Below are 15323 nucleotides of genomic sequence, written 5' to 3' on the forward strand. Positions count from 1 at the left end.
GTTATTAAAATACATCCTCTTTTTGTCTATTGTATAAAATTATGTCCATGTTAGGAAGGGATTGAAAAATCAATGTTGTTTTTTTCCCCAGGTGAAAATAAGGTATCCCACCTGGGTCCAAGAGAGACTAAAAGGGATGTCAGAGTGTGTGAGAGCTCTTAAAGGCTGTATTGGTGTTTTCACTAAATTGCTCTCCACACGATAGATGTGCATATAGCTAGAAGTTTTTAACCTGTGACTGACGTTATTGGTGAAGTTAAACGCAGGCTGTCTGTAGTCTTGTATGTATTGACTCATGGTTCGGCTCTTATAATTGCTGCTTAGTATGTCAGAAATTCTTCACAATTGATAAACTTTTTTATCTATGTTGTATCAAAAAATACTAGAAATGGTAATTTTACTCCAATAGAAAGCTACCTTTTGGTTTCAACAAAATTCATGCCATTTGACACAGGATAAGCCACAAAGAAAATACTTTACATCCTTTATAGTGTATTTTACCTTTATAATGTTTTGGTAGCTTTCTAGTTTGACAAATACAGCACTTTGAGTTTAATGAGATTTTGTATGTAACAGTCTGTAACACAGTGCCTGGTAAGCTAGAACCTGTTTGAAACAGATACCAACTAAAACTAGCTTAAGCAAAAAAGGGATATTTATTCTGAGGATACCATGGTAGTTTCATGGGCACCATGGGTGGTGTCAGGACCACTGTTTGAGGTTGTGTGGATTAGGCTCTGCATAGCTTTTAGCATGAGTGCAGCCAGGCCTTAGAAACAAACTGAAACCAGAGACCAAACCCCTGTCAGGCCTCTTTCCTTTCTGCTCCTAGCTGTTTATGTGCTTTGTTCATCTGCAGATGCCTTTCTCCACTTCCCAGTTTGTAAGAAGATGCCTACAGCTACGTTTATCTATTCTGTTTAAGGAATCTCTGAATCTAAATCCCCATCATGTGGGAAGGAAGTCTGATTGACCCAGCTTGGCTCAGGTGTATGCCACTGAACCGTCTCATGAGGCAGAGCAGAACCATCCTGTCTAATAAAAGAGTAATATGCAAATTGACCGTACCTCCGCTACACCCATAAGCCATGCCCACAAGCCACGCCCACCAGCCAATCAGGAGCAAATATGCAAATAAACCCAACCAAGATGGCTGCAGCCACACAGAGAGCAGGACGGAGGCTTGGGTTTCCCCGACAATGGAGGAAGCCAAGCTTTCCGCCTGCCCTTCCCGGCCCAGGCCTCCACTCAATGCTACAAAGTTTCAATGATAGAAGATAAATAAATCCCAACAAAAATGGTGGCAGCCACGGAGCTGGAGAGAGCAGGAGGCTAGGGTTGCCCCCGGCGATGGAGGAAGCCAATCTTCTGAAGCCCTGGCCTGCCTTGGCCCTCCACTCCAGGCTACAAAGTTTCAATTATAGAAGATAAATAAATCCCAACATAAATGGCTGCCGCCACAGAGTGAGCAACAGGCTTGGCTCCGCTCCAGGCTACAAAGTTTCAATTGTAGAAGATAAATAAATCCCAGATACCAGGGCCTCTGCTTGGGTCACCAGGGGGCGTGGCCGGCCTGCAAACCACCACAGGCCCCTTGCCCAGGCTGCCCCACGCCCCAAGGGAACCCCCACCCTGATCTGGGACACCCTTCAGGGCAAACCAGCTGGCCCCCACCCATGCACCAGACCTCTATCCTATCTAATCCTAACTAATCAAAGAATAATATGCAAATTGACTGTCACTCCAACACAAGATGGCTGCCCCATGTGGTCAAAGATGACAGCCCCCATGTGGACACAAGATGGCCACCACAAGATGGCCAGCATGGGAGGGCAGTTGGGAGGGACCAGGCCTACAAGGGAGGGCAGTTGTGGGTGATCAGGCCAGCAGGGGAGGGCAGTTGGGAGGTACCAGGCCTACAAGGGAGGGCAGTTGGGGGTGATCAGGCCTGCAGAGGAGGGCAGTTAGGGGTGACCAGGCTGGCAGAGGAGGGAAGTTGGGGGCAACCGGGCCTGCAGGGGAGGGCAGTTAGGGGGACCAGGCCTGCAGGGGAGGACAGTTAGAGGCAAACAGGCTGGCAGTGGAGTGGTTAGGGGGTGATCAGGCTGGCAGGCAGAAGCGGTTAGGGGCAATCAGGAAGGCAGGCAGGCGAGCAGTTGGGAGCCAGCAGTCCTGGATTGGAGAGGGTGCAGGCTGGGCTGAGGGACACCCCCCCCCCCCCTGCGTGCACAAATTTCGTGCACCGGGCCTCTAGTCCTATATAATAAAAGCCTAATATGCAAATTGACCAAACTGGGGAACGACCAGTGGAACAACTGATCACTATGATGTGCACTGACCACCAGGGGGCAGACGCTCAACTCAGGAGCTGCCCACAGGCCCCAGGACAGCTAAGGCAGGTACCAGTGGAGGCCCCCCGATTGCCCTGCCTGTTGCCCCACAGAGGGAAGCGACCGGCAGCGAGGGACGGGACCAGCGGGTGGGTGCCAGCAGGGGCCCGCCAGTTGTCCCACAGATCGGCACTGATCCCCAGCCAGGCCTAGGGACCGTACCCATGCACGACTTTCATGCACCAGGCCTCTAGTCCTATATAATAAAAGGGTAATATGCAAATCAACCGAATTGCAGAATGACCAGTTGCTATGATGCGCACTGACTACCAGGGGGAAGATGCTCAACGCAGGAGCCGTCAGTCAGACATCCCCCGAGTCCCAGTCTGCGAAAGGGCACAGGCAAGACTAAGGGCCCCTCTTCCACCCCACCCCCACCTCAAGTGAACGAATGTCGTGTACCGGGCCTCTAGTGTTATATAAGCAAGGCTGTTCCCACTATAACCTACTGAAGATTATAGGAGGAGAGCTTAGCAAACATGAGTGACCAGTTTAGTAAGCATATACTAAATGTAGAGTATTATCAACTTCATTTCTTTTATAAAATACTAGAAGCCTGGTGCATGAAATTCATGCATGGGGGGGGGTGTCCCTCAGCCCAGCCTGCACCCTCTCCAATCTTTGATCCCTTGAGGGATGTCCGACTGATCCCTGGTGGGATCGGGCCTAAACGGGCAGTCGGACATCCCTCTCACAATCCAGGACTGCTGGCTTCCAACTGCTCACCTGCCTGCCTTCCTGATTGCCCCTAACCGCTTCTGCCTGCCTTCCTGATTGCCCCTAACTGCTTCTGCCTGCCTTCCTGATTGCCCCTAACCACTTCTGCCTACCAGCCTGATTGCCCCTAACCACTCCCTTGCCTGCCTGCCTGATTGATGCCTAACTGCTCCCCTGCCAGCCTGTTTGCCCCTAACTGCCCTCCCCTGCAGGCCTGGTCTCCCCTAACTGCTCTCCCCTGCAGGCCTGGTCCCCCCTAACTGCCCTCCCCTGCAGGCCCGGTCACCCCCAACTTCCCTCCTCTGCCAGCCTGGTCACCCCTAACTACCCTCCCTTGCAGGCTTGGTCGCCCCCAACTGCCCTCCCTTGCTGGCCTGGTCCCTCCCAACTGCCCTCTCCAGCTGGCCTGATTGCCCACAACTGCCCTCCCTTGCAGGCCTGGTACCTCCCAACTGCCCTCCCATGCTGGCCATCTTGTGGTGGCCATCTTGTGTCCACATGGGGGCCGTCATCTTTGACCACATGGGGGCAGCCATCTTGTGTGTTGGAGTGATGGTCAATCTGCATATTACTCTTTTATTAGATAGGATAGAGGTCTGGTGCATGGGTGGGGGCCAGCTGGTTTGCCCTGAAGGGTGTCCCAGATCAGGGTGGGGGTTCCCTTGAGGCGTGGGGCAACCTGGGCGAGCGGCCTGTGGTGGTTTGCAGGCTGGCCATGCCCCCCAGCAACCCAAGCAGAGGCCCAAAGCCCTGGTATCTGGGATTTCTTTATCTTACACAATTGAAACTTTGTAGCCTGGAGCAGAGGCAAGCCTTCTGCTCACTCCGTGGTGGCAGCCATTTCTATTGGGATTTATTTATCTTCTATAATTGAAACTTTGTAGCCTGGAGCGGAGGCCAAGGCAGGCCAGGGCTTCAGAAGCTTGGCTTCCTCCATCGCCGGGGGCAACTCTAGCCTCCTGCTCTCTCCAGCTTCGTGGCTGCCACCATTTTTGTTGGGATTTATTTATCTTCTATCATTGAAACTTTGTAGCATTGAGTGGAGGCCTGGGCCGGGAAGGGCAGGCGGAAAGCTTGGCTTCCTCCATTGTCGGGGAAACCCAAGCCTCCGTCCTGCTCTCTCTGTGGCTGCAGCCATCTTGGTTGGGTTTATTTGCATATTTGCTCCTGATTGGCTGGTGGGTGTGGCTTGTGGGCGTGGCTTGTGGGTATAGCAGAGTGATGGTTAATTTGCATATTACTCTTTTATTAGATAGGATCAGTCTTGTCACAAAGTACAAATTTAAGGAACATGTTTATTGCAAGTAGATATTAATAGATGTTTGCAAACTATACATTTATTGAAAGATAACATTGTAGGACTTTTTATCTATTAGATAATCAGAGTATATAGGATTCTGATGTTTGGTGAAAGTGCTGCTCTTCTCTCATAATCTTGATAGGAATTTTCTCTCCCATTAAATTTCAACTGGTGTCATCATGATGGTTTTAACTTTCAAATGTGCCCTGAACTCTTGTCTCCATCTCTTTGCTCTAACAGTATTACCATGGCCTAGAAATGATAGCTGCTCCTAACCCATCCCACACTTTGCCCAACTCCAAGATTATCAGTTCACATTCTCATGCTTTAAGATATAACTGATATGTGTCCCCTTTACATGAAGCCTTTCCCAAACCACTCACCCAGAGGCAGTCTTCACTCCCCCAAATTCCCATTACATCGTTCGTTATTCATACATGTCTGTGGTACATTGTGCTTCAGTCTTAGAATATAGTCTATTCTCTGAAACAATTCTAATATTTAGATACTAGCCATGATGCTTCCGACACTCTGACAAAGGTAAGGTCTTTGTGCTCTGAGCAGCCTCAGGACCCTGGAGTTTATATAACTTAAATAGCCATAGATTTGGACTTGAAGGACTTGGCCTAAAACTTCCAGACAAATTCCATGAACATAGCCGCCCGATAATTGTTTCAAAGGGGAGGGATGTTGTGACCCCATTTATTACCTCCTCTGTGGCAGAAATCTATATCCTTCCTTGGGACACTGAGGAACCAGGTTTTCTTTATTCTCTAACAGAAACATAAAAAGATTTGGAGTGAAAAGTTCTATAGATGTTAACTTTTCCTTAATCCTAGTTTATCTTTTGGAACAGGGGAGCACCCAGATTTCCATAGAACCTAAAAACATCCAGTTGGCTTCTTATGAAAAAGGAAGCTATTATATGATAATTGTTGGGATTGACTAAAAGCCTCCCATCCATACTCTACGTATACCACTATTTGTTACACATTTTGCCTTCACTTTCATTCCCTTCCCCCCACCTTCTCTCTTTTATTAAAGATTTCATGATCAGCAACCCAAAGGACAATGTAATATTGTTTCATGTTCATTTTTTCTTTACTACTATGCTTTTATTTGTCCATAAAAAACATTTTCTCTCCTTTTATGGCCCCTTCTTTTTCATTTGATATGTCTTTAGACTACTGCACAGGAGAAACTTCTTAAAGGGATGAAAACTTATAATTTTGTGAAAAAGTAGATATTTACCAATATTAGTATAATCTCTACTCTTTGGAGGTAAAGACCATGTTTGAGTTCATTATCCTTCTAGTGTGTTTGAACTGGCTATTGTTCTCTTACTGAATGTTGACATTAGTCACCATCTTTGTCTTTTCTAATAAGACAGTTTTTAGTCATAAAATTATTTTAGCTTCTCTCCAATCTTGATCCTTTAATGACATAAGATAGTTTATTCTAATGTCCTTAATTTATGTTGATTTCATGTTTGCCTCATTTCTTTAGCTGTATATTGAGTTCATTCATTGCTTTTTAAATTTCCTTTTGCATCCCCATTTTTGACTAATAGTGCTCAGTCTTACTAATAGTAATAAACACTGAACCTTTTCATAGCTCCACATTTAATATGGATATCTCATTTTACCAATCACATTTAGAGAAGTTAACATTTGCCTAAAATCTTAGACAAGGATTGTAGAAATTATGCTTCACCCCTAAATATTTCAGTATGAACCTTCTAAATATAGGACTTTTACATAATCGTTATCACACATAACAAAATTAATATTTCCCTTATTTCACCTAATTTTCAGTTTCTATTAAAATGCCCCCAATGTCCCATAAATGTTTTTTGTAGCTTTTCCCCTAAACTAGGATCTCATCAAAATGCAAACATTACATTGGTTTTTTTTTTGCCTTTTTAAAAAAATCTAAACCAGTCCCTCCAACTTTGGGGGTGGGGTGATTTTTCTAATCTGATCATTCTTTTTTTTTTTTTTTTTTTTTTTAATTTTTTAATATATTTTATTGATTTTTTACAGAGAGGAAGGGAGAGGGATAGAGAGTTAGAAACATCGATGAGAGAGAAACATCGATCAGCTGCCTCCTGCACACCTCCCACTGGGGATGTGCCCGCAACCAAGGTACATGCCCTTGACCGGAATCGAACCCGGGACCTTTCAGTCCGCAGGCTGACGCTCTATCCACTGAGCCAAACCGGTTTCGGCTGATCATTCTTTCTACATTTATTAACTGGCTTCTTTTTGGTAGGAGTGGGGTGGGAAAAACTTCCCTTCAACTGGGTGCCTAATTTAATATGCAAACAAATGGATGGATGAATTTGAGAGCTAACTTGCAGAAGCAGTACTTACATAAATCCTACATTTAAAGTGAAAGCTATCTTGTTGAAAGAAAACAAAACCTCCAAGAAAAACAAAAGGCTATATAAGACAGAAGATGAGCTATAAGTAATATTTAGTCATTTTTAGCCTTTAGAATCAGCCTACCTTGATGGCTTAATTAGAATTAGAACATAAATAAAATAGCTATCAACTTGGATGGTAGAGTTTAGAAAACAGAATGTGCAAAGAGAAGAGGTGACAGGGGAAGGATAGAAGTACTAATATCAAGAGGGATATTGTCTATAGTTAATGAAATAAGATGTGGGGATGTATAGGTATTAAAGTTATAAAGAGATGCAGAAGAACTAAAAACAGCAATGTAACTCTACTATAATTTGGGGGGAGGAGAATGGGCTAACATCCTAATCTGTTATAGTAAGAAGTCAACAGATACTCTTAAAATTTTATATATTCTGAACTGATGCGTTATCCAGAGAGAAAAAAGTTAATCCCTACAACAAAAACAGAAACAAAGTTTAAAGGTGGTTGCTCTGGCATTGGAGTGGAGGGTTTAAGTATATTGGAACACTAAGGGCTATCTGAATGACTTAGCAGTGACCTGTATGTTTATGTATCTTAAGACAAAATATGGTATATTCAAGGTTTCGTTGCTTTGTTTTTAATAGCTTTAATAAGATGTAATTTAAATACAGTAAGTTTACTAACTGCAGTTGGTGAATTTTGGTAATTGTGTACAGTTACATAACCTTCACCCCAATCAAGGTATAGAATTATTTCTTTCACCTTGAAAACTTTACTTATGCTATTTGCCTTCAATATTCAGCCCCCCAACCTCTTGTCCTTGGTAAATATTCATCTGCTTCCTATCGCTTTTAATATTGCTTTTCTAGAATTTACTACAAATTGAATCCTAGAGTATATCGTCTTTTATGTTTGACTCATTTCATTCAGTACACCTTGGAGATGTATCTGTGTTGTGTGTACTGTCACAATAAAGATTCTCCTTCTCCTCTATTTGTCTGTAATAGTCACTGTGGTACAAAAGTCAGCATCAACCATAGTGCTCACAGTGTGTTCGTGTTTCCTCACTCTCTACTATGAATCCATTAAATGTCTTCATTTTTTCCTCTTTATCAAAGGTTGAATTAATTAAGGGGAATTTACAAAGCGTTGGACTTACACTTCGTCTTGTCCAGTCAACTGACGGGTATGCTGGGCACGTCATCATCGAGACTGTGGCCCCAAACTCACCTGCTGCACTTGCTGATCTTCAGCGAGGAGATCGATTGATTGCCATTGGAGGTAATTATGCTAATATGCAGTATGGGTTACATTTACAGAGAAAGCAGAGAGTAGATGTGGGAGTTCCCCTCTCTCCTTTATTTTCATAAGCACGTTACTTTTATAATGGAAGACAGTAGTAACTTCATTATAAAAATCTGAAGGAAGCCTTAACATTTAATTTAAAACACATATGCCATATGACACTTAGAATAGCAAAGCCATAAAATAAACCTCAGCTGTTACTTGTTTGACATAAACATGTTACTCTTTCTCATATGAAAACCACAAGTCAGTATAAATTTTTAATATTCACACACCCTGTTTTGGTTTTACCTACAGGATAAAATTATTTTTTTTTTTGTTAATCCTCACCCAAGGACATTTTTTCCAATGATTTTTTTAGAGAGAGTAGAAGGGGGGTGGGTGGGGGAGAGATCGATGTGAGAGAGAGAGACACAGATTGGTTGCCTCCCACACATGCCCCAACTGAACTGGGGATCGAACCTACAACCGAGGTACATGCCCTTGACTGGGAATTGAACCCTCAGCCCTTCAGTGCGCAGGCTGATGCTCTAACCATTGAGTATACTGACTAGTGCATAAAAACTTTTTCTTACTTTTTTGAAAGGTTTTTTTAATTACACAAGTAGTAAATATTATCAAAAATAAATCTAAGCACTATAAATGTATGCTGAGTGGAAAAATATATCTACCATGTATAAAAATATATTTATTGCGTTAAGGGACAGGTGTGATATACATTAATTTTTTATAGCTATATTTCATTTATGGGGTTCTATAATATTTTTTTAAGTATTTAGTAACGGGATTGTTGACAGTTGAAATAAGATTAACAAAATGTTTGCTATATTTGAAACTCAGTAATGGAATTCATTTTACTATTTCCTCTACTTTTGTGCATATATTAGAAATATTCCAAAAGAAAAGGAATCCCACCCTGGCCAGTTTGGCTTGGTAGTTAGAGTGTTGGCCCTCGGACTAAAAGGTTCAAGTTCAATTCCTGGTCAAGGGCATGTACCTGGGTTGCAGACCTCATCCTGGCCTGGTCGGGGTGTGGGCAGGCGGTAACTGATCAATGTGTCTCTCACATAGATGTTTCTCTCTCTCTCTCCCTCTCCCCTCCTCCTCCTTTCCTAAAAATCTCTCTAAAAATCAGTGGAAAAAAATATCCTCAGGTGAGGATTAACCAAGTGAACTGGAACTCTGACAGAACTGACAGTTGAGTAGGGAGTCTAACTCTCTGGATTTGTGTCAGGTGAACAGAGGGTGGCACGTTTATTCTAACATAGTAGTGAGAACGGAGCATGAGTAGGTCAAAGAGGGTTTTTAACTACACTGACTTTGTAGTGTCAAAGAAACATCAAGGTGTTGATACCCAGAGGTAGTTGGGAATGTAGGACAAGAGGGAAGACCAAGAAAAAGTTGATAGCTAAAATTCCTGAAATGGATATAATCCAGGAAGAGCGCAAAAAGCAGAGAAAACTAATGACAGACAAAACCATGGGAACGTTTGCATACAAGGGGCAGATTAGGTGGCAAAAAAGCAGAGGAGAGATCATCTGAGCCCAGTTAGTGTCATGAAAATGGGTTTAAAGCAGGAGGAAGGGAATCAAAGTATGAGCAAGGATAATTGATAGAGCAAAGGGCTGAAGGAGATGATTAGGGGGAGCGTGGGATCCAGAGTACAACGAAAGGGATACTCCCTCCTCTGAGATAGCTTAATGCTAAAAATGACTGGCAGGAAGAAAAGGTGACTTCTTGTTTATCTTTTCAGTAAATTAGGTGATGTCATCCACAGAAGAAAAAAGCAGGAAGGGTGCACTTCAGGGGAGTGGGAGAGGTTTGAAGCTGGTGTTTTAGAGACTCGGTTGTTTGGAGACCTTCAACAGAATGCTAAGGCAGCACTGAACACTATGCTAAAGACAGAGAGCATAACTTGGGGCTAGATCAGGTAGTCATCTCAGGAGCAGAAAAGGGAGGTGGCGGGGCCAGCCGAGCTGGGAATCAGAAAGGCAGGTAGAAGAGGAAAGGTCCAGGGCAAGAGAATAGAAAATCTTGATGTGAACATCAATGAAATCTTGAGACTGAGGTCAAGGAGAAAAGCAAGTGCTATCAGGAGAACCAGTTGGGCCAGGAGAGCAAAGGAGGAATGATTAGATCTGGAAATTACCTCGAAACAGATTCAGGGAGCAGACAGAATTGTCACAGGTGGAAAATAAGAGATTGTGGCCAGAAATTAATTTCCAAGTGAAAGATATTTGCTGTGGTCAAGTTCCCAGTGATGACCAGGTCTAAAGTAAGGTCTTACCTGGGCAGCTGAAGTAGGAGAGGATATAGGCTGAGGAACTCTACGGTCAGGTTATTAGATGGGGCTGATGTTACTTTGATTTATTTAGGATGGCCCTAAGACCTTTGGAAAGCAAAGACCTGTCTCACCTTTCTCTAAGTCCTACAGAAAGGGATAGCTTGGGTAAGTACTGTTTGGGGGAGGGTAGCGAAAGGGCAGGAAACAAATAGAGCCTGTAATGATACACCTAGAAGATCGCTAGCTAGAAGAATACACTAGAAGCTGCTGGCTCTGATTGCCTTGGGGAAGGAAGAGTATTGCTAGGAGATAGAGGTGGAAGGAAGGTTTTTTTCAGTATGCATCTTTTGTACCCTTTGAATTTTGAATTACGTTAATGTAGCACCTATTAGAAAATAGTAAAATGAAAACTTAAGATAGATATTATCATATAGGTACAGATAGTAGCCAACTTGTTTAACTATAAAGCAACTTATGCCTTCCTTATTATTTCTTGTCCTGAAAAGGATTAGTTTAATGGGTAAAGCTAATAAAAAGAATCTGTAAAAGAGTACATTATTCATAATATAGTATATTGCAATTTATTTCAAACATCAGTCTCTTACTTTGACCCAATTGCTTGTAATCCCTGGTATATTTTGAGATTTCCTGCAATAAAATCAGTTTCCTATCATTCTAAGTCTGGTTTAACCTTTAATAAAATCGTTTTTATTAGGTGTCACTCTGCTCACTTTAAACTGAGAAATAGTGTTATTTAAACGTAGGAAGGAATGGGAAGCAATTAGGAGTTACCAGCTTGGCACCCTTCTAAGGATTTTCAAGTCATCATTTGGTTTGAATAAGTAAACATTTCTAGGATATCCAGGGTTTGAGAATCAGCAAACAGACGCATCCAAAAGCCAATCATATACTTTGGAGGTTTCTCTATTTTTCATTAAATATCATGAGTTAATGGCGATTACATGTAGCAATTTAGGTAATGCTCATGGCAGTAATTTGATTTCCCTTTCAAAATTTTAAAACAGGTGTGAAAATCACATCCACACTGCAGGTGTTGAAGCTCATCAAGCAGGCTGGTGACCGCGTCCTGGTGTACTATGAGCGGCCTGTTGGCCAGGGCCATCACAGTGCAGCGCTGCAGGATCATTTTAGTCAGCTGGAAGAAAACTTTCTGTCAGGCTCATGCCAACCGAATTATGAAGAGGACACAGGGTTGGCAGTAGACACTGAAAGTAGAGACCTGGATTTGGAATTTGAAGACTTGGCAAGCGATGTCAGAGCACAAAATGAGTTCAAAGATGAGGCACCATCGGCAAGTCATAGTCCCAAACGTACTCCAACGACACCTTCCGTTAGACCCCTTGGAACGGTGTCACCAGTTTTAAATCGTAAATTAGTAACAGGAAGTCACCCACCACCACCCAAACTTCCATCCAAAGAAGGAAACAAACCCTTAGCCCCCAAACCTTCTGAGACAACAGACCCAGCACAAGTGTCAAAACCCACCCAGGGATCCACTCTCAAACCACCCGTGCCACCACGACCGCAAGTGAAAGCTCCTTTGCCTTCTGCGGATGCCCCAGGTCAGGCGGAACCCGATGTTCTTGTTGAGAAGCCAGAAAAGGTGCTGCCTCCTCCTCCTCCTGCAGATAAACCTGCTGAAAAGCAAGCGAAAAATGTGGATCACATGGAAGATGTCGCTGCATCTAAGCAGTCTTCAGCAAAGCAAGAAGTGGGGAAAGACCTGGCCTCAGAAAGTTCCTGCCCTCCTAAGGACAGTTCAGATGACCCTCAAACGTGGGAGTCCTCAGAAATTCACTATCGTAATAAGCTAGGAAAATGGACAAGAGCCAGAGCCTCCTGCTTCTTTGACATAGAAGCCTGCCACAGGTACTTAAACATCGCCCTGTGGTGCAGGGATCCTTTCAAGTTGGGGGGGCTCATCTGTTTGGGGCACGTGAGCCTGAAACTTGAAGAGGTGGCTTTAGGATGCCTCACTACATCAAACATGGAGTACCTTTCCAAGTTCAGACTGGAAGCCCCAACACCCAAGGCCATGGTCACGAGAACCGCACTCCGCAATCTGAGTATGCAAAAGGGATTCAATGACAAATTTTGCTTTGGTGACATTACTATTCATTTCAAATATTTGAAGGAAGGAGAAGCGGACCACCATCTAGTTACTAACTTGGAGAAAGAAAAAGAATTTCATTTGGTCGAAGAGGTTTCTGCCCTGCCGAAAGAGGAGCCCTTAGTGGGACAGCTGGGCTTAACAGAAAATAAACACAGTTTCCAGGACACTCAGTTCCAGAACCCAACGTGGTGTGATTACTGCAAGAAAAAAGTCTGGACTAAAGCCGCTTCCCAGTGTATGATCTGTGCTTATGTTTGCCATAAAAAATGCCAGGAAAAGTGTCTCGCTGAGATTCCTCTCTGTGGAGCGACTGAGAGGCGGATAGACCGGACCCTGAAAAACCTCAGGCTGGAAGGACAGGAGACCCTCCTGGGCCTGTCTGCTCGTGCTGACGCTGAAGTTAGCAAGTCAGTCACTAGAACCACAGGCCTGACGAGGCACATCATCAATACTAGCTCTCGTTTGTTAAACTTGCGTCAAGTCTCTAAAACTCGCCTTTCTGAACCAGGAACTGATCTAGTAGAACCTTCACCAAAACATACACCCAACACGTCAGACAATGAAGGCAGCGACACAGAGATGTGTGGTCCAAACAGTCCTTCTAAACGGGGAAACAGCACAGGAATAAAGTTAGTGAGGAAGGAGGGCGGTCTGGATGACAGCGTCTTCATCGCAGTTAAAGAAATTGGCCGTGACCTGTACAGGGGCTTGCCGACAGAGGAGAGGATCCAGAAACTTGAGTTCATGCTGGATAAACTGCAGAATGAAATTGATCAGGAGTTGGAACATAACAATTCCCTTGTTAGAGAAGAAAAGGAGACAACCGATACAAGAAAAAAATCTCTTCTTTCTGCCGCTTTGGGTAAATCAGGTGAAAGACTACAAGCTTTGACACTTCTTATGATCCACTACAGAGCAGGCATTGAAGATATCGAATCTTTAGAAAGTCTGACCTTAGACCAGCACCCCAAAAAAATAGGCAAGTACACAGATGACACAGAAGAAGACTTTGATAATGAAATAACCCAACTAATAGATGCTCAGCCATTCAGCAGCATTTCAGATGACTTATTTGGCCCATCTGAGTCTGTGTAACAGACCCATCTATTTAATCTTTCGAGCAATTGGGGGAAAGTATCTAAAGTACCACAGATATAACCATGTCTAAACCCCCTTATAATGCACTCTGGCCTGCTTCTCCACAGTTACTTGCTTGTGTTAAGAATAAGAATGAAAAGGTTGTTCCAGCAAAAACATGACCAGCTCACTAAATTGGTTGTTTCAGATTGCATTTATAGCTATGCTTTTTGGGTTTATACTTGGAATTTATTTTTACTAATTTATTTTTAACTTTTTCTAATTATGGAATTATGTAAGCTGACTTTTCATGTTTATGTATGTTGATGTCTCATTGTGCTATTTTTTTTTCTCTTTTTTGAATTAGTGTTAAATTGGATACTGTCCAGATTCTTATAATGTTTTTATTTCTATCACGGTTAGATTGTTGCATGCCCAAATTGACAGCAACAATCATTGAGGGAACAGTTTTTGAATCTTACTTTGTGTTATGAAGTTTGTCATCCTACTTGAGATTTTTATTATTTTGGGGTCCTGGGGGGTGCTTTTTGTTTTGTTTTTGCCAAATGTAACATGAAAGCAGACACTATGGCTTTAGTCAGTTAATGCTGATTTAGTAAAAAAAAAACTTTACATATATTGCTTGCTTCCTATGCCTCTGTGAAATTTTTTTCTAAAGCTTTTGTGCAGTTGAAGTAGAGTGAGAATATAGTGATTGAAGAGCTTGCACTGAAAATGAAAACAAAATGTAACAGTAAATATAGAACGCAGTTGGTAAAGAATTTTGTAGAGAGATAACAGGATTATTAAAAACCAGCAACCAGTAGGATTTTGAAATATAATTTTTCAAAATGTTGCTTTCCTTTTAAATGGAAGTTCTAATCATTTATGATTAATTTTCATCTCCAGTTCTCCCATAGGAAATAAAGCATGTGCAAGGATATTTAAAGTTTCAGAGGACTGTTCTTAAAATGATCGTGTTGATAACTGGTTTGGCTGTTTTTGTTTTAGAAACTTTTTTTTTATGCAGGAGAATGTTGTGAAGGAGAAGAATCATGCAAAATAGATTTACTGTTTTGTCTGACATCCTGCAGGCTTAAAGGAATGGTGACCATTCTGAATGCTTCTGTAATTCAGACTATCTTCATTCATTAAAAAAAATAAATTAAATAAAAGTAGACAGTATAGATACATAGGAATTGGGACTAGTTCTCTGAAAAGGAAGATCTACTCTCATTCTCGGTCATCGTGTGGATCCCTGTAACACATGACTGAGGGAAACCGTGAGCATGACCTCTGTTGGTATTCCATAAAAGTTTTGGCCTTTTATTTGCCTATAAAAAGATACATCTATGCATAATTTTCCCTTTTGTAGCTAACTAGTATGATAATTGATATGTAGTAAAACTGACATGAATTTAAAACTAGATGGGATGGCTTGTATGGCTGGCAGAAAAAAGCATTTTAATATGGATTCTGGCCCACATCTGTAGTCCAGGACACCATACAAGAGTTTAAGATCAAGCTCTTCCACTGGCCATGAAGGAACTGTATGACCACCGGCAAGCCACAAAAGGGCCCTGTGTCTGTTTCCCCAGCTCCAAAGTGAGAACAAACAAGGTTTAGTCTACCTCACAGGACTGTTGTGAGGGAAACAATAGCGTAACCAAGTGCTTCTGCACAGTACAAAGCCATTCAAATAACAGGTAGGACGTATATGGGCCATAAACAC

General features: G+C 42.6%; 1 protein-coding gene across 1 annotated transcript in view; it reads left to right on the top strand.

The window, feature by feature from the left end:
* PDZD8 (PDZ domain containing 8) overlaps positions 1-14534 on the top strand; it is a 60397-nt gene extending 45863 nt beyond the window's left edge. Inside the window, exons 4-5 of the mRNA XM_080687484.1 lie at positions 7910-8072; positions 11406-14534. Of these exons, the coding sequence (XP_080543610.1) occupies positions 7910-8072; positions 11406-13609 (2367 nt within the window). The 3' untranslated portion in view covers positions 13610-14534. The remainder of the gene's footprint in view (positions 1-7909; positions 8073-11405) is intronic.
* The last annotated feature ends 789 nt before the right edge of the window (positions 14535-15323 follow it).

This window comes from Plecotus auritus (assembly GCF_963455305.1).
Source record: "Plecotus auritus genome assembly, chromosome: 9".
NCBI classification, from domain to species: domain Eukaryota; kingdom Metazoa; phylum Chordata; class Mammalia; order Chiroptera; family Vespertilionidae; genus Plecotus; species Plecotus auritus.